Genomic DNA, 26,045 nt, shown 5'->3' with positions numbered 1-26,045 from the left:
CATTGGGTGATTCGTACACGCGGGAGTGGCCCAGTGGCTATGTCTTACTGGTGCCCGAGGTAGTGAGTTCGATTCCCAGACGCGGTAGTCGTGTTCCGAGGGGCACTATAGCTGCATGCTAAGTGTCTTTCTGCGCAGCTCAGCGCCTAAAGAAGAAGAAAAAACACACAATGCACAGAGTAAATAAATTGTTCTATATAACAGCTATCTACTTTACTAATATGTAGGGAACGTAAGAACTCTAGGAGGAGCGTTACCAATTTGTAGTCCTGGCACTCGCTCGTTCCTTTCGTGCGCGAAATAGGTTTTCACTTAGAGGCGACGCGCAGCAAGACCAGCCAGGGAGCACATCGCGTTGCAGAACATCAACATGCAAACGACCTTCCACATCGCACACTCTAAAACTCTTTTCCACACTCGCGCCGCGGCAAGAGGCACATCGCCACTGTTGATACAGCTTCCCAGTATCATTAGCCGCACGCGTTCCGTGGGGTGACGTGAAACAGGGGACGAAAAAAAAGTTGGGGGAACGTGTCGTACCCATCGCCCACGCAAGCTGACGACAGGCGGCGTGGCCTCCCGATGAGGCGAGAGCTAGCCTTCATTCGTGCCCTCCAGAAGGCACGCCGACGAGGGCCGACAACTCCGACACGAGCCGATAAAATACGACAGGTTTCGGCGTTTCACTATGTCCTGCACCCTGCCATCAACCCACCACTCTCGTCCCTTCCTCCTCTGCTCACGCTCGTCGCGATGGTGTTTTCAGCGAGCAGACGACAGCCGTCTGTCTGTCGTCTGCTGGGCCGGACGCATGCGCGCTAGGCACGGCCGGGAACGAAAGAGTGCGTGCGGGCCGCTGACAGAAAGCGGAAATATATTCGCGCTTTCTAAAACAGCCAGCCCTCTTTTCGTACTCCCTAAAACCTTTTGTTCCTCCTGAATTTTTTTTCTCTCTCTCCTCTCTTTGAGCAGTGCGCGCTTCCCATGGATCCCCGCCGAATGCATACTCTTGCCCGTATATATAGTATGAACGTGACCTATACACCGCTTTCAGATCACTGAGAAGTGAAGAGCTACAAAAACAAGCCTGCGCGCCGAGGGGAGCAACGTCGGGAAAACGGGAGAGGAGTGGCAGCGAATAGAGGATGGCTCGCGGCCCGAGAATAGGGAGAAATCCCGACGAAACAATCGCCTCGCGTCGACAGGGGAAGTCCCGGCAGCGGCTGAGCGGCCGTGTACACATATATAAGGGAGAGAGAGAGACGACGAACTATTTGGTCAAGGGGGATCTGAAACTGCTGCCATGCCAAACCCGCTCGCTATATACACGGCCAAAAGGGGGAGAGCTGAAAAGTCAGTCAGCGGACGCTTTTGCGCGCAGTTCAAAACTGCCCGAAAACGTGCGAAAGTAGAAAGAGTGCCGTATGCATGCACAATTAAACGAAACGTGCACGCCCTCTTCGTGCGTAACGGTTCGGGGGCTAGAAAAGGGAGGCGAGAATTTATACGGCAACCGCCCACTGCTGCATGTGTGGATGTGTATACCGTGGGGAACGATTTTAAAGAAAGGAAACAAAAACCACTGGCTGACCGCGCGCCACAGACTTTATGCTAATCTCTGCACCCGTATATATATATATATATGTGTGTGGGATTTGCACGTCCATCGCTGCTGCATGCTGCGAGCAAACCTGTTTCAACTCCTCCTGTCTGTCTGCTCCTTTGAATGCGCGCTACGCGCGGCCCTCATAAAACGCACAATGGGGAAGTCAAGAACGCAAAGCGGGGCACAATGCGCCGTGTCACGGCTGTATATCTCTTCCCATTGCAGAAATGTCAACGCCGTCCACGAGCTGTGACAATGGCGTCCGGCGTCGCATTAAATCTTCCGCGAGTGCGCAGTGTGCGCCATCAGCGAGTATACTTTGCCTGGCTAAACGGCTCTTCGTCACTCAACCGAGAAAAGCGCCACTTCTGAAGCGGTTCCTGAAGCTGTTCTTTTTTTTTTTGCGTAGCTCATTATTATCGTTCTGAAGATTTCACACTGCGAGCACTGTTATGAGAGGCGAAGACGAGCAGTACCCCATGCGTACGATGATTACGGAGCAAGTGGTGCAGCAGCGCGCCTAAGCTCGATGTAAGAAATTTTCACTTGGACGTGTTCACTCGGACATGTTTACTTTCACATGTGTCGCACAGTGATCTAGGCCTCCATTTTTTTTTTCTTAGATCTGATATTTACGGTGTCCCCAATTAAGGCAAGGGGTGACAACCGAAATGTTCCCTAAATGTTCAACAGATGGCGCTCATTGCCACGCTTACATTACAGAGAGGTTAAATTGGATGCAAATGATGGAAACGAGAAAGATCATGGGGATTTACAGATACGGAAAGAAAGAAATCAGTACGGACAATTTGTACGATAACAGAAAGGGCAGTGCCTTGCTATTTGAGGCCCGAGCGCTGGCTACCTGATACACCCTTAGCTGGGTAACCCTTAGTATAGGTGCACAAATTCACATTTATAAGGTACATTGTAATTAATACAAAATATGAGGTACATTGTTACTCTTAAAAAAGTTGAAAATTTAGAGGTTACGCGCCGTAACCTTCTATTTTCTAAAAGCAAATGTAAGCCTCTAAAAGACTTGTTAAATTTAGGGGTTACTTTAGCTATTTATAGGGATTTCTTTTTCTTTTTGATTGCACTCTATTTTTATAGCCAACCTAGAAAATTTACAATGCCCAACTTCAAGATATCTTGCATCTCGAATTGGGCCGATATTTCCACGCCTGCCAGTTGACTAATTTGTTCCAGTCCATATACACTTCGAAGATCGAGGGTTGGACACCCTACATGCTTGAAAGGTTTGGGGTTCGAGCCCCTATATGCTTCGGAGGTCGAGGGTTCGATAAACTGCGTGCTGGGAAAGTTCGGGTTTCGAGTCCCTATATATACTTTGGAGGTCCAGGCTTCGGCACTCTACGTACTTGGAAGGTCACGTGTGCGAGCCCCGACCCACTTTATAAGTTGTGCGCTCGAGTCGTTATTCATTGTATGCCACTATATGTGTCCTATGTATTTCCTACGGAGCCATATGTACCACTATGGAAAAGGCGTTGAGTTACGGACAAATAAACTGGGGAAGTAGCCTAAGAATGCGTTCGTATTAAAATCGAACGCCACAGGCAGCGATCGGCAGCACTGCGTGCACGCCGCGCGAGAGTGAAAGCAGGTAAAGTTTCTTTTTTGATTGTGGCCGAAACACCGACGCTTTTTCGCGCAAATCGCTCCTCACCCCTTTGCTTTCTTTCTTTTTTTTCTTTTTTTTTTTATTACTCCACTTCCCTCTCCCCTAGTGAAAGACAAGCTGCAGCCTAGTTAACCTCTCTTCTCGAAAGCAGTGGCTGCATAGTCGAATATATTGTGTGTGTGTATCAGGGCCATCTAAAGGTCCCGTTGCTACAAAGACTTATCAGAACAGTGATGCTCACTCTCCCGAGACCGCGAGGAAGCCCGAGTAAGCCGTCGTTGCCGGACATCGAACATTCCCGCTAAAGCGCACGAATACCAGCAGTTATACTGCGCTGACAAGCGTCCACTCATTCAAGCGACGGGGAGCATCGCGGAAAGAACAAACAACAAACAAATGCCCATATATACTGAAAGACAGACAAACCAGCCCATTGCAAAACACTTACCAAGTTCGTCTGTTCTTCCAAGCGATCAGGGGCAGTGGTCGCAGTAATGGCATCGAATGTTCGGCGAACTGAGGACGGTGTAGCGCTCACAGTCGCAAAATGAATTCTTGCAGCGGCCGCGCACTATTCCAAATAAGTCCTGGTTCGTCACTGCCATGATCGGACGCGGCGCGTATAACGCGAATGGTACAAAATCGGCGCGAAACCAGCCAGAAAACACACACACACGCACCGCTCATGACGCCATCTTTGCAACTCCCTCCCGTCATGCAATGCTGCAACTATATAAGGAGACGCGGAGAGATGACATAAAAACATGGCCGCTACTTCTGCACGGAAGCACGATTTGTATATTCAGATCCGGCTGTACGGATTCAAACAAAAACAGGTTCGTCGAGAGTAAAAACAAATATGGGGACGAAGTGCGCTTTTGGAAGCAATGTTTCCGCATTGAACACAATAATTCTTTATTGCCATCACGGTGGTTGAACTTCGGACAATTGTGTCTTTCATCTGTCTATATGGCTCCGCGGCAGCGGAGCGGCTGTGTGCGGCTTTTCCGTGCTTGGTGTCCGCGCTGGCATGGATTGGCGCGTTGTACCAACCGTGTTGTTGTACAATATAGGAAGTATGGCGTGTTGCAGACGTTTACTCGTATACCGTTGCTGAGTACACAAATAATAACTGGAGAAACGTACCAAGCGGACTAATGATTGCATTTTGCTTGCTCCAATTTCGCACCTCGGCTGCAGAGATTGTTTGCTAAAAATGCTTAATCAATGTAGCTTCCGTTGGGGCAACACTTATTAAGTTCTTTGGGCGCTTTCTAGGTAACGAAGCATTGCACCGGCTGGTTTTAATATGAGGAAAACGTTGGTACATCAGTCTGCGATTGAGTTCGCTTCATGACCCAACCAAATTCGCACTTAGTAAACTCGGCAAAGGGCCCTTCCAGGTTCCTAGCATATAAACCAATGTAGTAATGATGCTTCTTTTTTCTCGCCGCATGAACAAGCCAGAAGTGCCTGAGGAGCATTATTTTGTCACGAAATAAAATATAAACATATGTCAAAGCGGTCCCCAATCTGTGAATGTGTGAATCAAAATAAACACCAACAAAAACACTTGCCGTGGCATGTGTCGGATTATCGGGTAATTTAAAATGTTACATGCAACCAAATCGCGTGTAGCGAGCGAATATAATGCGGTAGAACAACGAGGTAGCTTTCTCCAGGACACGTGTAGGGCCTGTAAAAAGCGCTAATTGTATAATATTTGTTCTGTCGGTAATTGTACTAACGACAAGAATAGTCATTATTCTTGCAGAACATTACTTTCTCACGGGCTACTTCCAGTATGTGGCTCTGCCAGCTCAATGAGTCATTAGCTCTGAGGCAAAATTTGCGACTGAGCAGCCGTACACGTGTTTATCAAGCGGATCGACCATGTGTGCACGCAGGCAACTTATCCTGCGCTTTGCTGATGTGTAAATTGCGGACTTCCACTCCCTATATGAGGTCTCCGCGGAGTCTCGGTTAAAAGGTTATTTAGAATTCTATAGGTTACGACATAGAGGTTACATGCCGGCAGCAGATCAAGGTAGCTCATAAACAGCTCCCGTCACGCTCAGTTCCATCATTGTAACCCTTAGCATGAGCCATATAATGAAAACATCAAAAGTACGGACGATGTAACCGTTATTTTTTTCGTTAGTCATTTTTATATGTTAACTTATAGGTTACCAAGTTTAGAGTGTAGGCTTGACTATATATATAGGCTAGACTGGTATGCATGTAATAATACCTGATAAGCTCAAGCAGTCTAGGTCAATATTTGACACCATCACGTTTCAAAACGAATGCCCTTAGAAACCATCGTCAACATCAACAAAACGCTTCCACAGTCTTAACATGGCCGTTCAGCTGAATACGTTCGGTCTATAGCAAATGTTTCCCACCAGTAGACGATACATAATTCACGTTTCTTTCTTACTCGCACCTCAGCGACAGTAGGGAGAAGCCTATCAAGTTAGTGCCAGGCGCCTAATTTCCCACAAGCCTTTCTCCATCTCCACAAAATATACCGAACCCCTTGCGAAAAGTTCCGCTGGCCGGACAGTATATACAACGCCCGGGAAAACTTCAAAATTAATGCGCGCAAGTTCAGGCTACATATAGATAGGCCTACGCGCCAATAGCCAAGCCAAACACCGGAAAACTAGGGAAGAGTCCCCCGGCAAACCAGACCAATCTGCATATGAAACTTGTCGAGCAGAAAAGGGAACACTTTGAGGGAAACGGGCGACCGCGGTGGCAGGTTTTCCCGTTGCTGCTGCTCAAAATGCGGCCAGCCTTTGCTTCCTTCGCCGAAGACGTTTTCATTAGAATATCTACACCCCCCCCCCCCCTGCCCCCATACACAAATACACAAACACACACAGTACCAAGCACACTTCCTTTTACCATACTCTCAATTTTGCAGACGCCGCGACGGCACAATGCAAGCCGCGCCGCCCCGCCTTACGCGGTTTACAAACAATGAGCGTTTAGTAAACTCCACTGGTTCCGAAAAAGGAGCATTCCGACAGGGAAGTGCGTATAGAATAAGGGGACCTGTTTCGTCAGAAAAAAAGAAAGCAGGGACGATTTGCATACGTCACAATGGGGCAGCCGCGTGCTCTCTCTGTCCGTATGTGTACACGCGATGCTCGCTTTCTCCCATAGCTTCTGCCGCGCGGTTTTCTTGTCCGTTTTCATGGAGTCCCGGCGACTGTAGTGAGTCCCGCTCTGTGGGAGTCCGCTTTTCCGCGAGAAGTTTGTCGTATACGCAGAGAAAGGAAAGAAGAAAAAAACTTTGAGCCGTCGCTTACAAGCATGTTTACGCCAGTGGAGTTCATTTTCTTGTGAAAAGGGGGTAGGCGGGAAGCTTTGGACTTGATTTTTCGTCGGGTTGCGCAGCCTCCCTTGCGCTTCACTGCTCTCTGTGAAACCCGCGTTAGTGCGCTTTTTTTTTTTTTTTTCAACTTCTTTTCGGTGCGTCGCAGCTTTGGGAGTGTGCCCCGGACAGGATTCGTTAACCGTTGTAAAAACGACTGGTCGGGGTCTCCCTTTCGTCGCGCTGTTGAGACTGCAAGATGCTGCACCTGATAAATGATAGCCTGTTTCGGAGAGCGTTTATGTTTTTTTCTTTGTCCCTCAGTTTTCCCACACGAAGGAAGACGGCTTAGTGCATATAGTTTATCCCTGAATTCTAGGTTCGTGTGTGCAGCCCAAACAGAGCGATGTGCACCGGAAAGGAAATTCGTTTGTCAGGAATACGCCTTCCTTCATTTCGGTTATGTCGCACATAAGCTGATTGGATTGTCGCGTTCACGTGTGCTCAGTTTTACAGAAAGGCAAACATAAGCACGGACGCACGCGCACACATGCATCTGTATACAAACACGCACATGGATGATCACAGCAGTTGTCGTTTCTCTATGAGGTGGGGGTTATGGATGTTCTATAGCAGCAGCACTTGAGGCGACACCGCGTGACGACCTGTTCTACCATAATTTGTTGGGAACTTACTTATATTTCGCAACACTTACCGTCAGGTAAGTACAGAGCCTAACGTATACCTTCCTGACGAATGTGTGTTTGTAGGAGTACCCTTAGCGATTAATCACAGGAACAACACGATGTATCTGGGACATCATGCGCCTTTCTTCTTTTCATCCCTCATCCCCTCTCCCTGTGCCGGGTAGCAAACCGGACGTCCGTCTGGTTAAACTCCGTGCATTTACTTGTTTGTTCTCTCTCTCTCTCTCTCTCTCTCTCTCTCTATCTGTCTAGGGTGGATATAATGTTGGAATTCCTTTCGCTCGACTCTATTTGTTATCATCGTGGCGGGCCGATCTTGGTGATACCATATGCTGAGCGCCGCTGAGACCACTGACTCAGCGCGCAAAGGAAATATAATTGTTACACTACTCGGCCCCGTGCTCATCACTGAGACACAGACCGCAAAAAGATGAAAAGTGACCATTTCTGTATTTTTGTCGCAGACGAAAGGCAATAAGCAATGCACTCGCGCGTGCAGTTTCGTAATCAGCTCTCGAACGGCAGCGCGCAAATGTATTCGTCGTTACCAGGCATGGCTAGTTTCGAAACCGTCTTTTTCCGAATGTACCGAGCCGACTGCGAACGTGACTGCGCATAAGAACCTTCCCGAATCGGAGCGGAACACGATCTCTGACTGAGGGTCACCCCTCCTGATGTGAGTCGTATACAAGCAGTCTCCCGCTGTGCTTGTGCGCTGCGGCGAAGACGAATGCAGGAACGGTTCGGGCGCTTCGTATATACACGCACGTTTTGTGAAGAACGGGATGCGTCTTGTTGGAGAGGCCGGGCAGCATTTGCCGCGCGACCTTTACAGTACAGCGCAGATCAGCGCGACGTTTCAATGTTGTGTTGCGTTTAATGCTCGAAGGCGCTCGAGATTGGATGGGAACGCGACGGCTTATATATGTAAGGGAACCCCGCGTGAGCTCACAGCCTTGAACACGCGTTGAAGAGGAAAGGTGGTGATGGATGCGCCAATTTCGCAGTGCGTCGTCACGTTCGCCGAGCGCCCAGTTACGTATATACTTGGAGATTACGAAGCCCTTATAGGGTGGCAGGAACAGTAACACCACCGCCAACAAGAAACAGGCTTTTCTGGTTCAATAAGCTTGTTTTCCTATTTAGTCGCGTTGCAGGCCGCAGCGCGTCGGCCGCAGAGGAGTGTGCTCCTTTAATTGGCCTATCATTTACGAAATTTGATGGTTAGCTCTTAAATAGTCTCTTGCACGCGCAAAGTTGGAATTGACAAAAAAAATAAAAATAAAACTATTGTTTTGGCCCTGATGACGTTTCGTGGCCACACAAACACTGGCGAGACCCGTCGTGGTGGCTTAGCGGCTCTGGCGTTGCGGTGATAGGGACGAGGTCGCGGGTACGAATCCCGGCCGCGGCGGCCGCATTTAGATGGTGGCCGTGTCCCGTGCACAACACGCACAAATGCACAACACGCCGTGTCCCGTGCATTGGGGCACGTTCAAGATCCCCTGGTGGTCAAAATTAACCCGGAGGTCCCTGCTACGGCGTGCCTCATAATCAAATCGTGGTTGACTCACGTAAAATCCCAGAATTCAATTCAATTCAATTCAAGAAACACTGGCGAAAGGTTATTAACGTACTAAAATTACCTTTGCTGCTTGTTCAAGCACAAAAAAGAGCATAACATAATACCCGGCGGTTAAATTAGTATAGAGTTATTGTCATTTCTTATATTGCATGCATCCTTCCCAATTTTGCATGCATAATTTTAGTTGTTGAAGTTAGTGTTGATGATGTTCACTAACAAGTGTTCCATGCGCTCGTTTTTATTTTTGCTGTTGGCAGACCGGGTCGACCACCGAAGCGTGCCTCCCTGGTGGGCCTCGGCGGTCGCTCGGGCTACCCTCCGCTGCTCAAGCCGGGAGGCGAGATGGACTACGACGCGGCCATCAAGTCCGGTACGTGCATTTTAAGGGGGTCGCGCGCTATAACCCTCTCGCAGCCTACAGTTGCTTAATTCCAGTGGTTTGTAATCACTTGTTCCAAGGCACATGTCAGTGAAGGTTATAGGGTCACTATTAGAGGAAGCATTGAATGGAACACTGAAGATAAAGAGTAATTCTTAACTGTAAGACAACCACTCTACAAGTTACGTGTAAGACCACTTTCTAAGTAGTCTGTTAGACGACTTTTTGTAGTGACATATATGTAAGACGTTATTTTCAAGCAGTCTGAAAGACAGCGTTTTCAAGTGTCTGTAAGACCGCATTTTCAAGTAATATGTAAGACGAGTTTTTCGATATTACGTGTGACCACTTCTTGTAAATGTCTGTAGGCCGACTTTATCAAGTAATCTGTAAGACCACTTATTAAAGAAGCTATAAGACCACCTTTGTGAGTAATCTCACAGAATTTTTGTGCGACTGAAACATATTGCAAATTAGCGGAGGAAATGGAAGCCAAAGCTCAGCTTTTGAATGCCGCATCGAGAGCGCGGCACTCATGATGTCATTGCAACGTCACGAGTTTGTCTGTCTTCGTGTAGGTGGCCGCGTTTCATGCAAAAAAGAAAAAAAGAGAGAGAGAGAGAGAGAGAGAGAGAAAGGTTCGCTGATGTTTCCAAGTAAACTTCTTGTGTTATCAAATTGAATATAATCTACTTTTTTATTCTTGTTGTGGTTGCTGTTAATAAACGACTAGCTATAGGCCCGACTAGGCGTTGCGAGATCTATGACGACAACGACAGCTGGCGCGGGAATTTCAAGACGGTGTCGCCACTCGTAATTTAATTTTAAATGCCGTCATTGATGCCTCGACCTGCTCACCTTAGGACTCAAATATTTAGAATTCCAAGAATGTAATTTCCGGAACTGCAAATACGCTAGGAAAAATGCCAATGTCAAGACGGACAGTGATCGCGACTCATGAAATAGGAAACAGACAAAGCATTTTTTGTTTGTCTGTTCGTCTTGCCTGACGCTGTCCAAACGGTTCTGCGTGTTGTAGTAGTTTAACCTCCACCATTTCTTGCGTTGCCGCAAACCACAGCTACAGAATAGAAGCCACGTTGGGCAAGCAGTACTGCAGTTCGACAAGCCCGTATACTAGTGTTGTTGGTACGAACAGGCAAACTGCAGCCAGTCACCGGAATATTGGAGCATACCTTTGTCCGTTGGCCCAACATTCAAAGCTCGTCAAAAAATATTTACAGTGCGAAATTTAATGGCTCTCACGATGCAGACAAAAGAAAGAGAAGTCACTATGACTGAGTGAGCTGTTTATATATGCGCAATGACGCCTAACCGACCCTTTCTGTACAGAGGGAGAAAAGAAGCGATATGAGATTCACCTGAAAGCTTTTTCTTCGAGCGAACGCATCCTCAAACCACTGAAGAAAAAAAATAGATAAAGAACACAGGGGCACGGGGCGTCATAAAATCGGCATCTGCCCGAAGCCTTATAGTTCGCGCGTTGCTACTGTATATGTGAGCGCATAACAAGCTGGATCACCTCACGCGGTGCCCAACGAATACGGCGGCTGACAGCGACGCATTGTTGAGGATGCGCCCGAATTCAATGGGCCGCGAGCCGCCTTGTCAGAGAACTGCGTTGACACTGGATTACATCTCGCCTGTCGGCGTCCCCCCCATTCTCTTGGCTGGTTGAGGTGGCAAAGGCCCCGTATACCGTGCGAGAGCTTACCGGACTGCGTAACTGTAGCGCGAGCTTCCGCCGGAGGGTGGCGCCTCGGGTGCGTGTTTCGATTTTTTTTTTTTTTCGCTCTATCTCCGTCTTAAAGCTCAACGCATTTCCTATATACTTTTTTCCCGCGGCTCTTTTCAGCGGGAAGCGGCCGCAGCCTCCTATTAAGGTCTGACGCTTGGTTGAGAAATGAGCAAATGAGCAAACCTTTACAGATAAGCGGCACAACGTGACCTAACGTGACGTCACGAAGATGCGGTGTCACAGCAGTTACATTCAGTGTAGGCGACGAAGAAAAAAATTAAATGAAATCTATAAACCTTACTGGCGCGGATTTTCTCGGAATGCTTAGTTCTCGAAAGTTACTTGGCCGAGATTATTGTTCAAAGCGGCGAACAGCAAAATAGTGTCTACTCAGTCGTCTGCTCATTTTGTCTGCACTGTGCGTAGTCATGTCCCTTCGTTTACAAGCGCGAATTATATGCATACGACGTCATAAGGTCGGTCACGTTTACTCAGCGAGCCGTAACCAACGCATGCTCCACTTCACTATACAATGAGGCACTGGAGAGTAAGATGCGGCCGGCGTGTCATCCAATTAAGAGTGCAGTCCTGCCAACGCTCGCACATATATACGTCGGGTGTCCCTACATGTCAGAACGTCGTCTTCTCAGTCTCGGGCGCCAGTCTGAGGGTCAGAGAACGCCTCGTATCTTTCACTGTAGCCCCAGATTATTGGGAAACGAAGTAAATAGCGCAAGTCATTTTCGAAACGAGCCATGACACCACAGGAGTGGGCCGAAATCGGTGAAGCGAAATGGGGACGGCGACAAGTAAGCATTAGCGCTTACATTCTTCACGATGTAGCTGATCCACTTCTGCGAGTAACTGATCAGTTTGTGTGGCGTTGGGACTACAGAAGCGCTTGCCTAAGCGAGTTGTCAAGGTTGATAGAGCGGTGTCCATACCAGAGATCGCTTGCACCGTTTAACCGAAGCCCGTCGGTCTGAGGTAGCTTGATCCATGCACTACCGCACGGCCAGAACATTACAGCTCCCGCCCGCTTAATGCAATCTATGTACACTTGTTATCAAAAGTATACAAACCAGGGATTATGCCAGAACATTTTATTTTATTGATACCTAGGCATGTTACCTGAAACTGAAGACTGCAGTTCAGACTTGGAATTGAAAACATCGCAATGCACTAGTCAGCTACAGGTTGCCAGTCGGAGTTGCCATGAAATTAATTTTCTTTTCCTTTATCATGGGTGTATCTAGTTTATGCCTCATTTATAGATCACTTCCCCCCTGAACAAACAAGAGCGTCCGCAGCAGCGTAACTGCGTATAGTATTAAGACGAAAACTTCCTTTACGCCAAATGAGGAAGCGCGGCTCGGTCTACCAAGTTGAACTGTCGACTGTTTAAATCCAAAAGCGATGCTATAAAAATATTGCTACCATCGTCGACTAGCTATAGACTCCCTGTGCTTTTTTGTATACCGGCCGTATGCGAAATCTTTTGTTGCTTGTCCGAAATATGAGACCCGCACCGCAGGCGTAAGTACAGAGTAACAACATTACTTTCAAAGACGAACATTGCGCTTCCGATCTGATAGTTTCCTGCTACACGATGCCATCGGGGAAATCGTAACTTTCAGGCTGAAACCCGGATGACAAGTGAAAGTAGAGTAAAAGAGGATCGCAGAGCTCAGCGCATATGCGAGTTGCAAAGAAGGGGCCCGTTTCACTGCGGTCAGAGACGGTGCAGATGATTAGCATATAAAGAGTGCTCCGCACCCGTTTTCAGACAAAAGTAAAGCGGAAAGAAGTAAAGAAACGAGATAGGCGAGCTCGCGAGTTGAAAGCACAAACGCCACTTTTTTCCGCCCCTATCCTTTGCGCGTGATACATGGTCCGTATAGGTGATCGGGGCCCGCGGCTACATTTTTCACGCGCAAACAACGAACACCTCCTTCTCCCGTGTGGCCACATGTGGCGCCCTCTCGTGTCGTGCGCTTTCACTTCGCGGGTAGGAAGGGAAGCGGGGGATGCTAAAGTTGGGGAAGAAGGGAGCAAAAGAGACAACTGTGGGGATCCAACAAAGGCAGCGAAATGGGAAAGGGGGGAACGGGACGGCGGGGGGAATAGTAATGCCGGGCACGGAGAGGATCCGGACGATCACAATGGAAGGCCCAAGTTTGGTTTTCGGTTTCACGTATCATCCCATTCAAGGACGCCCCGGGAAACTTCTGCTGTCCTGCTCCTCTCCCTGAATTCTTCTCTCTCTCTCTTTTTTTTCGGTTCGTTTGAGTGCGTGAGGATGCGCCCCACGAGGCACGTCATTGTGCCCGATAACCGACGCGTCACAATTTGTCTGGCCTTGCTGCCGTGCGAGCGCCTGTCTCTTGGTGTGCCTTTGCAATGCGTATAGTACTCGTATATACGTATGTATACAGATGCCTTCCTTGCGCGAAATCGTTCGCACTGGCACCGCGATATATCTCGCGACGAATATTTGAACGCTTCCGGGCGCGCAAGCACCCATTATGTTATTCCCGTGTACCTGTAATGCATGCGGTCAAAAAAAAAAAAAAGTTTTAGTGGGTGCAGCAGGAGGTAGAATATGCTGGTAAGATCACGAGAACGTGCATGAGTGTGTGCGGAAATGTTTTCTGATCGTGGGGGAAGTGGCAAAATTAGAATAGGGGAAAAGGCTCCTCGGCTAAAGAACCGTAACGGCTGGGAATTCGAGGCCCGATACCTCGAGAAGAAATATAACATTACGCCTCGTTCCTTTCACGACGAGACTTTTTTTTTTTCTCTTCGAAACTCGTTGGGTGACGGCACTCTTGCGCTGCGCTGCTCCGGCAAGAAATGGCGATCGCTCATATGTAAAGCTGAGCGTCTACAACTCTCAAAAAGTTTCTCGATTACTACAATGCAAATGCGCGCCGAAGGCCTCGTGTTGTTTCCGCGGAAGCAAGCGCTTTCGGTCGCGAGCAGCTGACCGTAATATCCAAGAAAGTTCGCAGCGAAGTTCCAAGTCTGCGGCTTCCTTCGTCGGCATCGCCCGCTGCGTGCTCGGAACAGTGATTTTCCATTGCGGTGGAAGGAAGATTTTTTTGCCGAGAAAAGGGGAAATTTCCGAACGGGTTCTATGGCTCAGGAAAAAAAAGAATAGAGAGGAAAGAAAAGAAATACAAGAAGCAAAACGAAAGACAACGCAGGAAGCTTCCGTAAAGGCAAACTTGCAGCGGTGGGAGTATAGTTGTGGCTGTTCCGAATCTGCAATGCAGAACGCAGCACGGCCCTCCGGAGGGAGTGAAATCACAAGCGATCTGTTTGCATCTCCATAATGCCCGCAACGATATACATACGCCTACACCTCCCGCGCGAACGAGAAAGTGCTGAGATTTTTGCGTAACTTCTCTTTCTGATGTTGTTCTTTTTTATTATTTTAAACGTAAGTAGCTTTAAATTTCCGCTCCGAATTTCCGGGCCAGCTGTATATAGCGAGCTGTACAGCGCCGTTTAAGATCGGGTTCTCAAAACTTCTGCGCCGCGCTTCGATATAGCCTCGGCTCCGCTTACCGCCGCCCTCGAATCGCTCTTTCTTCCCCAGCAGTCGCGGAACCCCCGACGACGCTTGATTTTTGCGCCAAAAGGTCCCTCATTGTTCGCGTTGCAGCTTTTGGGTGGCAGGTACGCTCCTTTGAGGAACCATGGATTGATGGATAGCTCAGCGGAACCCTTTCTTCGTTCCCTTTCTTTTCAAAGTATATTTCTCTTTTTACTTGTGATAGAATGTTATACTTTTAGTTTGCACTTGTTAGTGAAGCATCTTGTGCGTCATCTATGTGCCTCCGAAATGTGTAATCACGCAAAAGTTTACTTGCGATAGCAAGTTATGGTTTGTGTTTATCGTCGTTCGTGTCATTTTGTCTGAAGCCTTTTGTGTGTCACATGTCAAATCATGCAAAATAAAACCTAACTAGAAGTTTTTTCTAAAAAAACTGAAAAATGGCAGAAGTTTCCACCGACATCTCGGAGGCAACAGCCGTCATTCGCCGAGTGCGTACTAGATGACGCCAAGATATCGCGCCGCATAAAGTTATTGTGTAGGGTATCCCTAAAGGGGAGCCTCAGTAACTCAAGCGCCGCAGCAAACAAATGCGTAGTACCTGCGTTCTGCTAGCGTAAGTTCTTGGACGTACGCCTGAAGCGGCGATTGATGAGCATGAGTACGGGCACGTCAGTGGCACCATTTGCAAGATAGACCTGAACTCGCCAAATATTTCAGTCGCGATTTTCCGCAAATAACCTTTAACTTTTTTTTTCTGTTTTCTTATTTTTTTTTTTCTTGTTCTCTATAGAAAGTGCAGATGGTGGTTTAACTTTCGACCACTTCTCAAGCGAGACGCCACCACTCTGAGTTCATTTCGTAGAAAATGTTCGCATATTCACCTGCTCGGTTTCCGTGTTTACGAAAATCTTCGGTAGCGCCCGTCCACGTGCTCATGTTGCGCGCGCGTGGTTGATTTAGTGTCCGTGTGCCCCCGCGGTTGCCCGTGCCAAACTCTCCCCCAATATCTGTCTTCCCCCTCTGCTTTGTCCTCAGAGAATGTTCGTTGCGCGGAGGAAGCAGAACTGAACATCCCAGCCGTGTTATTCAAGATGTGGAGCCAAGGTAAATCTCAACGTTCACACACTTCCGCTCTCCTGCTTTCTTTCTCGCCGTCTCCACTGCCTCTAACCGCATGGCTTACAAGAAAAGAAAGCGCTTTCTCTCACCCTTTGATCACTATGTGGTCACCACGTCGTATGTGATGGCAGCTCAATAACGACTTGTTTGGAGCGCCAAAAACAGAAACAATGATAAAGCAAGCAGTGTCTGGCGCTTGGAGTTGACCTTCCCGGCGCGATACGAGTGGGTACAAATGCAGTCAGTCTCGCCTCGCCGTTGACTGTGTAGTCGAGTCAGCAGATTCCAAACGAGGACAGAAGTTGTGTTAGTTCTTTAGTGATATGCTGCGAAAGGATAGAAGGTTGGGTGAGTTGGTATTTACTGAGTTTTGTAACAACAATGCAAAATGGTGGGACGCAAAGGGGTGATGCCCGTTCCCCTGGCTGGAGCGCTTGGTGGATGGGCCAAGAATCGGAGGTTTTGAACAAGCTTACATTTATAGAACGAACGGATAATTATTAAATTGTCCCGTGGGCTTCTTCGTCTTTGTGTCATGTCATTTTGCACTTCAGTCAAATATTTGTCGGCCGCTATAGGCAGGTCAATGATAGTATCGCCGTCGGTGTCATCACATCTTTCTTTCTTTCTTTCTTTCTTTCTTTCTTTCTTTCTTTCTTTCTTTCTTTCTTTCTTTCTTTCTTTATTTATTTATTTATTTATTTATTTATGTCTTTATTTTTTCTTTCTTTCTATTATTTGTAATTGGTGTTGAATAAATAACGATGCTGTTGTTTTTGTCCCGCGTGTTCAGCAGTCACATGAGCACCGAATTCTGACCTATACTTCAGATTTAGTGGCGGTATACAATTTTAGCCTTCGTTTTGGTTAGTAGTTGTGCATTTATGCCACACTCGTCGCCGTTTTACTTAATCTGCTCCAGCTTACTTAGTCAAGCCGTAGCTATTACTTTACGCTACGCGTATGTCGAACTTTACTTCTTTTTTTCTTTTTTTAATATAGTAGATATGTCCGCCCATTCAGGCGAAGCTAAATACATAATTCGTTTGATAACAGCACACACGCCTTTGCTCGATAATTTCGCGGAATCGCAAGCGGATAGCAGTTTTCTTCTTTTCTTCAAGCGACCTGCGTTTTTCGCCGCCGCACTGGCAACCAATGATACGACGTTAATGGCTAATATGGCTCCCATCGCGAAAGGGCTCGTGTGGCCCGGCTTGATTAGGCGAGAGAGAATCGCCGAGGTCCGCAAGCGTTGTCCGTCTCGCTTTACAGCCTTCATTAAGCGACATTAGGGAATGGAAAGAAGACAAAAGAAAGAAAGTCAGACCGACCTCGTTTCCAAAGGGGGCCATTAAATAGTGCGCCGGCGCGCGTTGGAAAAGAATTCCTTTCCGCCTTATAAAGTCGCATCATGCTCGTCGCAGCCCATTGTTCGAACGTTGAGCAGGAGCCGAGTATGAGATAAACGCGTTGTCCGGGGTTTTAAGAAAGCGAAAGGTCCGCGAAGGAAAGGGACATTGATTGTGAAGCGGGCAAAAAAGTGAAGGAACCGAAACGGCGGGGGTGGTCGTGTGTGTGGAGCGCTTATGGGGTGGGGTTGAAGGTGGGAGGGCGGGAGATGGAGAGGGGGGGAGAGGTAGTAGAGAAGGGCATCTTTATCGCAGCGCTCCACCCAGCCGAGAAACGTTATTAGCGGAATTATTGGGCATCAGAAGCAGCAGCAGCAGCGGGAAAAGCCCCGAACCAAACGACCGGTGACGGACAGCGCTCGGGCGGCGCATAATAGAATTTTTATTACGGAGTCGCATAAATATCCTCGCTTATCTCGCAAAGCCCGAGCAAGCGCCGCCGCTGCAGCTACAGGGCGGAGGAGAGAGAGAGAGAGGGAGCAGCGAGTCTTTGAATATCGAAGTGGGACAAGATGAATTCCGCCGCTGTATTCCTTTCCTCCTCAAACCGCGGCTCGCGAGCGAGCCTTCTTTTCTTACGAGGGCCAAGCCAAGCCGCATGCGCTGTATGTAAGTTGGAACGTTGTGAATGGGCTGTGCTTCGCGTCTCTCTCTCTCTCTCTCTCTCTCTCCTTTTTTTTCTCCTGTCCGAGTTCTTGCCAAATCGACCTTTTGATTTATACTTAGGCTGTGCGCTTCGGAAAGCTCGTTCGCGTGGGTTTTTTAAGGCCTCCCTTTGCGTACGTTACGTGCGATGCTCCGCGCGGGCGGTGCTCTCCGGAGAGGCTAATTTGATTCACCCAACTCGCGCCCGCGACCGCCGAAGCCGGTGGTTTCAGAAATTAAAATTGGCTGAAAAATCGCTGAGTCGTCACCGCTCGATTATTGGATGAGCGGAACGCGCCTCTCCTTCTCTCTTTTCTTATCAACGCCGATTCCTGCGGCATTTCTTCATTTAAAAGTGATTTGCGCTTTTTTTTTCACCTTCTTTCTTCGTTAAGAAATTAAACTTATATGCTGCTTGCCTTTACCAAAGAGACAATAATTGTTTTCAGTGTTTTCGGAATCTATATAGTATTTCGTATTGCGCAAGCATGCAAGAGCCTTACCAGCTTTTGCAGGCTTTTGCAGGCTTTCGCGCGCAAGCATGCAAGCGTGCGTGCATTCCATGATCCATGGGCTCCACGTTCCGGAATCATAATTTCCATGATCATACAAATCTAGCTAAAAAATACGTGTTTTACGGAAATAGAAATGGAATAATACAGTTTTGGTTAGTTTCACCTGTACACTAACGAAGCCTGAAATGAATGTTAGAAAAAAAAAGGAACAATATAATTATGGTCAAACTCCTGGGTGTGGTTATTAGATAAGGTTGCAAATTAAGCGCCGTGACCGAATCGGGAAGGTGGTACTATAGTCTTCTGAGGTATGTGGAATGAAATACCGCTGACAGCTTTCTGTATGGCATAACATGTCAGAGAGCGGCGTGAAATTTTAACCACATGACCAGTGGAAATCGGCCAGTTGGAGCTAAATTCATGAAACTCACAATTGGCACCAACCCTAAAGCAGCTCGAAGTGGCGACGCAAGTCCGTACGGGTTGCTCGAAATGGAGCCCCACGTGTAAAGAAAATGTGAAGGAGAGCCAAGGCTTTCGTTTTTTTCTTCTTGTTCTTCTTTTGAGAAACTTCTACAAGTTTACGCTGTATGTGGATGCAAGGTATCCTTTGACGTGTAACGTAATTATCAATTAACTTAATCTAAGCACCAGACAAACAAACTACCACACGAGTGATAATGCCAAGCGCAAGCAGAGGGCATTTCAAGGCTTGACCATGACTTGCGCCCGGTTTTCAATGCAGTAAAACAGCAGCTGCAATCTACGGAAGTAAAGTCACACTAGCGAAACACCGTCATAGAAAAATTACAGAGACATAATATCTCATACACATTTAATATACGCGCATGTTGAAAAAAAAACAATATTCTTGAAAATATATATAGTGGTCAACTCGTGCGTTATTAGGACCGGTAGGAGTAAGTATCGCATCACTAAAGGTGACCATATTCATTGTACGCGTGTAAGAAGTTTCCCCAAGTGTGTTTACTGTACCTTGCTGTTTGTGCCATCATGTGAAAGCAGCCTTTCTCTTATAATAAATCTATATATCTCTGTCTGTTGCGTGAAAAACTAACAGGCCCTAATCCCTGATTTCTGTTTTCTCTCGTCCCCGTTTTCTCTTTCTTTTTTTCCTGTGCCATTTACAGGAAAGCTGCCGTCGTTGTTTCTATTTCTATTTGAGTACGTTACTCAGACACAGGACTACGTTATACCACTCTACACATTTTTACACATTTACGGGTGCTTGTTTTTCCCATGGCTAACACCTGGTGTGCACCTGGTGACCCGAGAGTTTGACCGCGATAATTTTTTAAAGTTTAGTCTATGCAGCTTTCGTGTTTGTCGCAGCTATCATCGTACTTACTTGTCACAAAAAGTCGCCAGAAAAGAAAAAAAAACATTATTTGTCCTGATCTACGTTCCATAACGTTCTTAAGGAATCTTGGCCCTTATAGGTGTTAGCCATGAGATAAACCAAGCCCGCCCCCTTTGTACACTAGTTTACACTACACTATAGTAGTAGAATGTTTAGTGTGCACTCGCAGATGTCTCACTTTCTGACTACAATCCGCTTTGTGCCAACGACAAACATTCAGCGTCTTTCGTGGCTGTACCCTGGTACTCCGGGTATTAGGTACAAGATGCTCATGGAGATCGAACTAAACCTAAATGTTCCAGTTGACTATATCCGTCGGATAACGGATAGCAAAGGTGCGAACTCATTGCTGCAGTAACTCCATCACAGAGGGCTGCATGAATTTGTTTGATCTCCTTTTGTTTATTCTGTGACTACATATGTGCCTTGTGGCATGTCCCCCGAATAATAATAATAATAATAATAATAATAATAATAATAATAATAATAATAATAATAATAATAATAATAATAATAATAATAATAATAATAATAATACAGTCGAAGCCGGATATATCGAATCTGAAGGGGATCACAAAAAAAGTTCGACATATAGGTAATTCGATATATAAAATAAAGATTTTCTACAAAACTTTTTCAAGGACATTTTACTGCTGTTCGTTATACACAGTAATTCGTCGTATGCGGGTTCGATATATCCGGGTTCGACTGTAATAGTAAAAAGACGTCGTTGGCGCAGCCCTTGACGATATCTCCGGCTTCCCTGGACACGTAGGTGCCCGTCCGGCTGTGCACTCGGACAAGATGTCGGCGAGCAGCGCGGCGGCCGCGTACCAGGCGGCGCTGGGCGTCTCTCCGCTGGAGCAGCAGGCCCTGGGCATGCTGGGCCTAAGTGCTCACGGCGCTGCCCACCCGTCGGCCACTGCCGCTGCCGCAGCGGCCGCAGCCTATCAGAGGCACCTGCTGGCAGGGGGACTGGCGCTGCCGCTGGCCGCCGCAGGCATGGCGCAGCTGGGACGTCCCGTCGGCGGACACGAAAAGCTCAGGCAACAGCAACAGCAGCAGCAACAACAACAACATCATCAACAGCAACAGCAGCAGCAGCAACAACAACAACAACAACAAGCCTTGGCACACGGGCTGGACCTGTGCAGTCCCAGGTCTGTATATACGGCCTTCTTTCGATGGCTATAACCCTGGGGGGAGACCGGGGCTCAAGGGTTTGGGAGAGCCAGAATTCATTCAATCATAGCATAGTTTCTATAAGCTCCGCTTCAAACTCCGGGTTATCAGGAGGACATTCTTCTGGACCAGCTGGTGCTTGCTAACGGATATAATGCTTGCCGAGCAACGACACAGCCACACAGAAACAATTACGTAGGCACATACGTCACAGGCGCTGCTAACAACTTCTTTATTCGAAAGGCAGCGAAGTACTCTGTATCGGTGTATCTCGTTCCCTTTCGAATACAGCAAGTGTACCTCGACACCTCAGAAGATAAAGAAGTTGTTGGTAGAGCCTCTGACGAGTGTTTATCTTTCATAAGTCGTGGTTCAGTCGTTGCGCTACACATTATGTCCCTCCCGATTATCATCAGTCTTCAGTGGCTAATTCACTGATGTGCCTGCCAGTGAACAACCAAATGAAGCTTCGTTCGGATGTGTCGTCGCGTATCGCCGGCTAAAATGTGCTCAAATTGACAAATCCGGATGAAAAGATGTGCTGATGTGAAATTTTTCATACACCTATATATTCCATCTTGTTGCGATGCTGGTTACGTGGCGCTTTATAGTTAGGTTTGATGTGCATAGGTGACGCGACAGTCAGCAGATCCACACGTATCCGAAATCGGTGTGTCCGGATTCTGAAGCATGGTGCCAGTGGGGAGTTTCGCGACTATAGTGTGTGACTGAATATTTCTGGTGCGAACTATACACTCTGATTCGCAATGACGCAGCACTAATGTGTTGACTACCGCTGACAGCAGCGAGTCAATAGCATGATCATATGAACGCACGCATACGTGCCCTGCGCGTGTATCCCCCGCTCAGACTCGGGTACAGTCTCAAACTCAGTCTCTTGCACCAGAGCACGCCTCGCAGCCTTACCGCTTCCAGTGGGTCATTATTTTGAAACATAACCACGGTGCCCTATTCAGCGGTCCTAGCGCTCTGGTACCGAGCTCGGGTTTGGGGGTTCGATTCCCGCAGCGCCACCAGCTGCATCGGTGCCGCAACCGTAACACTGTGCTCGTGCGGTTTCTTTTTCTCCTTATTGACCTCGCAGTTCCTTGATGAATTTATTACCGGACGCAGGCGCGCTTCTCTTTCCCACCGTGCAAATCGACCCTGCTCTCTCGAGCTGAAACAACAGCCCATCTGTTGCGTATTTTAGACCGAGCCATCTGGTCTGCCGAATCGCGCTGACGAGGACGTGCGCAACTAATGAACGTGGCTCTCGCTTCTGAAACTGCTGCAGCCGACACCGCTGACGGACGCGTTCGCGTTCAGCCACTCGCGCTGAACCCCGACGACTTTCTCTCTTTTATTTTATACTTTCACCGCTCTCGCGCAACGCGATCATATTTCCGGAGGCGCAAGCGCGCCATCGGCAGGCAAAGTAAAAGGTAAATACGAATTTATGCAACAAAAAAAAAAAAAGAAAACGAAAATTGTAGAAACGGTTGCAGCTCATTTTGCAGCAAAACTCCCGTTTCATGTCTTTGCCACGCCTTCTTCGGGCGCGTTAACAGCGTCTCTCTCGCTATATATATATATATAATATATATATATATATATATATATATATATATATATATATATATATAAAGGTTCCAGTGTCTTTAACGTATATACTATAGCGGATAAGCCGCCTAGTACCGAGGAGCTGACGTTGCGGACGCTGGAAGTAATTATGCAAGTAACGCGTGAGCTGTGTTAGATTGCCAACCTAAAAAAAAAAAAAAAATTACTTTTGCGTTTACCGCTGCCTTTTTTGCCCTTAAGTATCGCTACAAGATCGCGTTTTCTGGTCCGCATCATTGATTATAACAACTGGAACCGTTGCTTGCCTGGTTCTTCGGAAATAAATAAGGAATGCGCTGCTGCATGAACGTTAGGATGCTTCGATCCGAGCACTTTCATCCAGGCACCCCAATAAACGCGGACTGGCTGCGCCGCCTGTCGGTAACTAAATAAAACAGCGTAGATAACTGGTAGGGGACGGCACACTTCGAGATCGCTCGTTGATGTGGAAGTTCCGTTTCGTCTTCCCGTCTCGAAGGAGATCACAAAAGGGTTTCACATTATTGAAACGGGAAACACCAACCAGCAAAACCCGCAGAGTCCCCCTGCTGGCCCCGTCATCCACGCAGATTTCTTCATTAGTTTGCCGACAGCCGGCGACAACAGTTCACCTCCATCACGTCAATGCACTAGCTCGCTAAATCTCATTCGACGGTGCTCTTCCATTGTGTCTAGACGAGCCAGTCAGGCAACGATGCCAAATGGTATATGAACGATGCGGAATAGAAACATTTATCATCTTAGAACAACAAGCAGCGGTAAGCGCTAAATTTTTTTCTCGCTTTTTTTAAAGCTGCTGCAGGGATATTAAGATAAACACTAAATCCGTTTAAAGTGATAACGCTCCTTCTTTTTATCTTTTTTTTTCTGGTTTGTCAAGCCTCTTCTTCCGGTAAGAGCGGCATTTCTTTAGTATTGTAATAGAAACGGGATGTGCTAATACAGCTAAACACTTTTTTTTTTTTATTTAGTGCACCTCGAAGATAAAACACGCATGTAAGTGTGGTCGTCGCAGAGGTGATGCGGTCCCACGAGAACGACGATAAGCTATTGCCGAATGGTACGAACGTATACTAAACGAAAAATAGAATAAACGAGTCAGGGAAGCCTAACTAATGCGAAATCTAACCTCACTAAAGGCCAATCATTTTAAAATCTGAGTGATGCGTGAATGTAAGTTGAGGTAACTGGTTCTGTCCCAAGGGAAATGGCGCGTAATATGTCAAAAATATGGTGGTAGGAGAGACAAGAATGTTTAAATACTATTTTTGAATAAAAATGAATGACTGATAAAAACAAAAGAGGAAGAGCGATGCGTTCAGCGATTGTAAGGTAGAATTTAAGAGATAAACATCAGGAGACGGTAGTAGTAATATTTCTTAATACTTACGTGAAGGTAAAACATTATAATGTGAGTCACGAAAATATTAAATAGAGGATCACATACGTTTATACGCTTTAAAAAAAAAAGCAGTGCCCAAACCTCAATGATTAGGCCAACCGGAAGACTAAGGCCTCTAATCCAAGCTGGCGATGGAGATTTTCCCAAAGGCGCTTTCAGTGTAGTTAAATTTGACGGCACGTTAAAAAAATTTACATCATCATTACAGAGTCACTCTCATTACCTGAACTTCACTTTTACGCCGTTTATTATAATTTGTTAGGCCACATTTGCCGCATACGCAACCGTACGTTTGTTCTATAGCCATGCATTCATATCGGAACTCATTTTATTGCGTCACGCGGTGCAGCACACGCTCGATAATAAGAAAAGAGAGTCAATGAGCATTCGACTTCCGGTATACGCGCTTGGTTTCCTTTGATGACGACACGATATCGGTGTCGTCATCACCGGCCAATGCAGCGTCAACGGCGCACACCCATAAGCCGCTCCGGCCACGGCCTGACTTCCCGCCCACGGCCGTCCGATACATCCTCCCACTTTTCCGTCATCGATATCACATTGCCACCGCGCGTCACGAAAGAAACAAAAGAGCGGCGGAGATTAAAGAGCGTTGCCGCTCGATTGGCAGCGGGCTTGGCTCGGCTCGGCTCGGCTTCGCTGCGTGAAACGGGTGACCGGAAACCGCGCGCGATTAATAAAGAACAACCCCGGCCGGTCAATATCCGACGCTTCGGCCGGCCCCGACGACCCAGCCAGCATAGCGGGAAAAACGTAACAAGGGATAAAAAAAAAAAAAAAAAAAAAAAAAAAAAAAAAAAAAAAAAAAAAGAGGGAATATGACGCGATCGCGCTTTTCTGGATGTGAGCGGATGTACGCGGGTGTAGCCTATTACACATCGCAGGCCACGAGAGTGGAAGGAAGGAAGAGAGAGGCGAAAAAAAAAGAAGAAAATAAAATGCAGAAGCTCGTACGAGGCCAGACAGCAAACGGCCAGCGGTTCATAACTTTCTCTCCTCCTCGCCACCGTTGTTTTTCTTTTTCTTTTTTTAACGTGCTTTATGCTTCGCGTTGGATGTTTTTACACAAATGCGCTCTCCTTGGGCTAATCTGGGTCCTGACCGCTCATGAATGAAGCCGACGAATCTGATGGAGCGATCGTTCCCTTTCTTTTTTATATTTTTCAACATTCGCTACAGAAGATGCCAACCACCTGAAGTAGCTCGCTCTATTTATTGTCTTCTTTTAAAAAAAATATATTTTTTGCGTTGGCCTAGCACTGGTTGGTAGTAGTAGTAACAACTTTATTTATCCTTTTTACAAGGAAAGGGGCAGCGGGGTAGAGGGGGGAAGGGGTCTACTCGAGGTAGTCCTCCGCTACCCTCTCAGCCCACCCCAGGATGGCCTCCTGAACGTCGGGCCTGGAGCTGCGCAAGGCAGCCCCCCACTGCTCCTCACTAGTAATTAAATTATTAAGGGGAGGGGGTAATGAGTGTTGAGGGCATCCCCACATTATGTGGTCGAGATTGGCCTTGGCCGCTGAGCAGAAGCGGCAGGCCGGGGAAGGGTAGAGAGAAGGGTGAATGACGTGTAGAAAGTGAGGGGAGGGAAACGTGCGAGTCTGTAGCTGCCGCCAGAGGATCTCGCGTTTACGTGGAGAATTACGTGCCAAGGGAGGAAATGTCAGACGATCGAGTGTATAATGTGCACAGATGTCGTGGAATGTGAGAAGGCGATCTCGCGCGGAAAGCGGCTTCTCGAAAGCAACGATTTGCGACTCACCTAATGCCCGCGCCCGGTCCGTTAATCCTCGGGCGCTGGCGTGAGCCACTTCGTTGCCGGCGAGACCCGCGTGTGCTGGGGTCCAAATCAGGCCTACGTCTTGTGTGGGAGGGCGAGAGAGGGTTAGGGAAAGGACTTGCCTTGACACCCTGCCCGCTCCGAAATTGCTGATGGCTGTTTTTGAGTCGCTGACAATGACGGAGGAATTTGGAATAGTGAAAGCCAGGGCTATGGCCGCCTCCTCCGCCTCCTCCGGAGAAGAAGCATAGACAGAGGCGGCCGTAGCTAACTGGCCATGCGAATTTATTACTGAGAGGGCATATTTGGAGCCAGTGCTATATTCGGCGGCGTCGACATAGAGCACGTCGGTTGAATTGGTGAATTTTCTGTGTAGGGCCTTGGCCCTTTGCCTCCT

The 26,045-nt window shown here is 47.5% G+C and overlaps 1 protein-coding gene across 2 annotated transcripts in view; it reads left to right on the top strand.

The window, feature by feature from the left end:
- The window catches only part of LOC119449711 (dachshund homolog 2), a 68,842-nt gene that overhangs the window by 31,853 nt on the left and 10,944 nt on the right, over nt 1–26,045 (top strand). For both annotated transcript variants that reach the window (XM_037712950.2, XM_049665405.1), the window contains exons 3-5: nt 9,126–9,238; nt 15,604–15,672; nt 20,416–20,800. In XM_037712950.2, the coding sequence (XP_037568878.1) occupies nt 9,126–9,238; nt 15,604–15,672; nt 20,416–20,800 (567 nt within the window). The remainder of the gene's footprint in view (nt 1–9,125; nt 9,239–15,603; nt 15,673–20,415; nt 20,801–26,045) is intronic.

Source organism: Dermacentor silvarum, chromosome 4 (assembly GCF_013339745.2).
Source record: "Dermacentor silvarum isolate Dsil-2018 chromosome 4, BIME_Dsil_1.4, whole genome shotgun sequence".
Classification (NCBI taxonomy): Eukaryota; Metazoa; Arthropoda; class Arachnida; order Ixodida; family Ixodidae; genus Dermacentor; species Dermacentor silvarum.
This window is presented reverse-complemented; position numbering and strand designations above follow the sequence as displayed.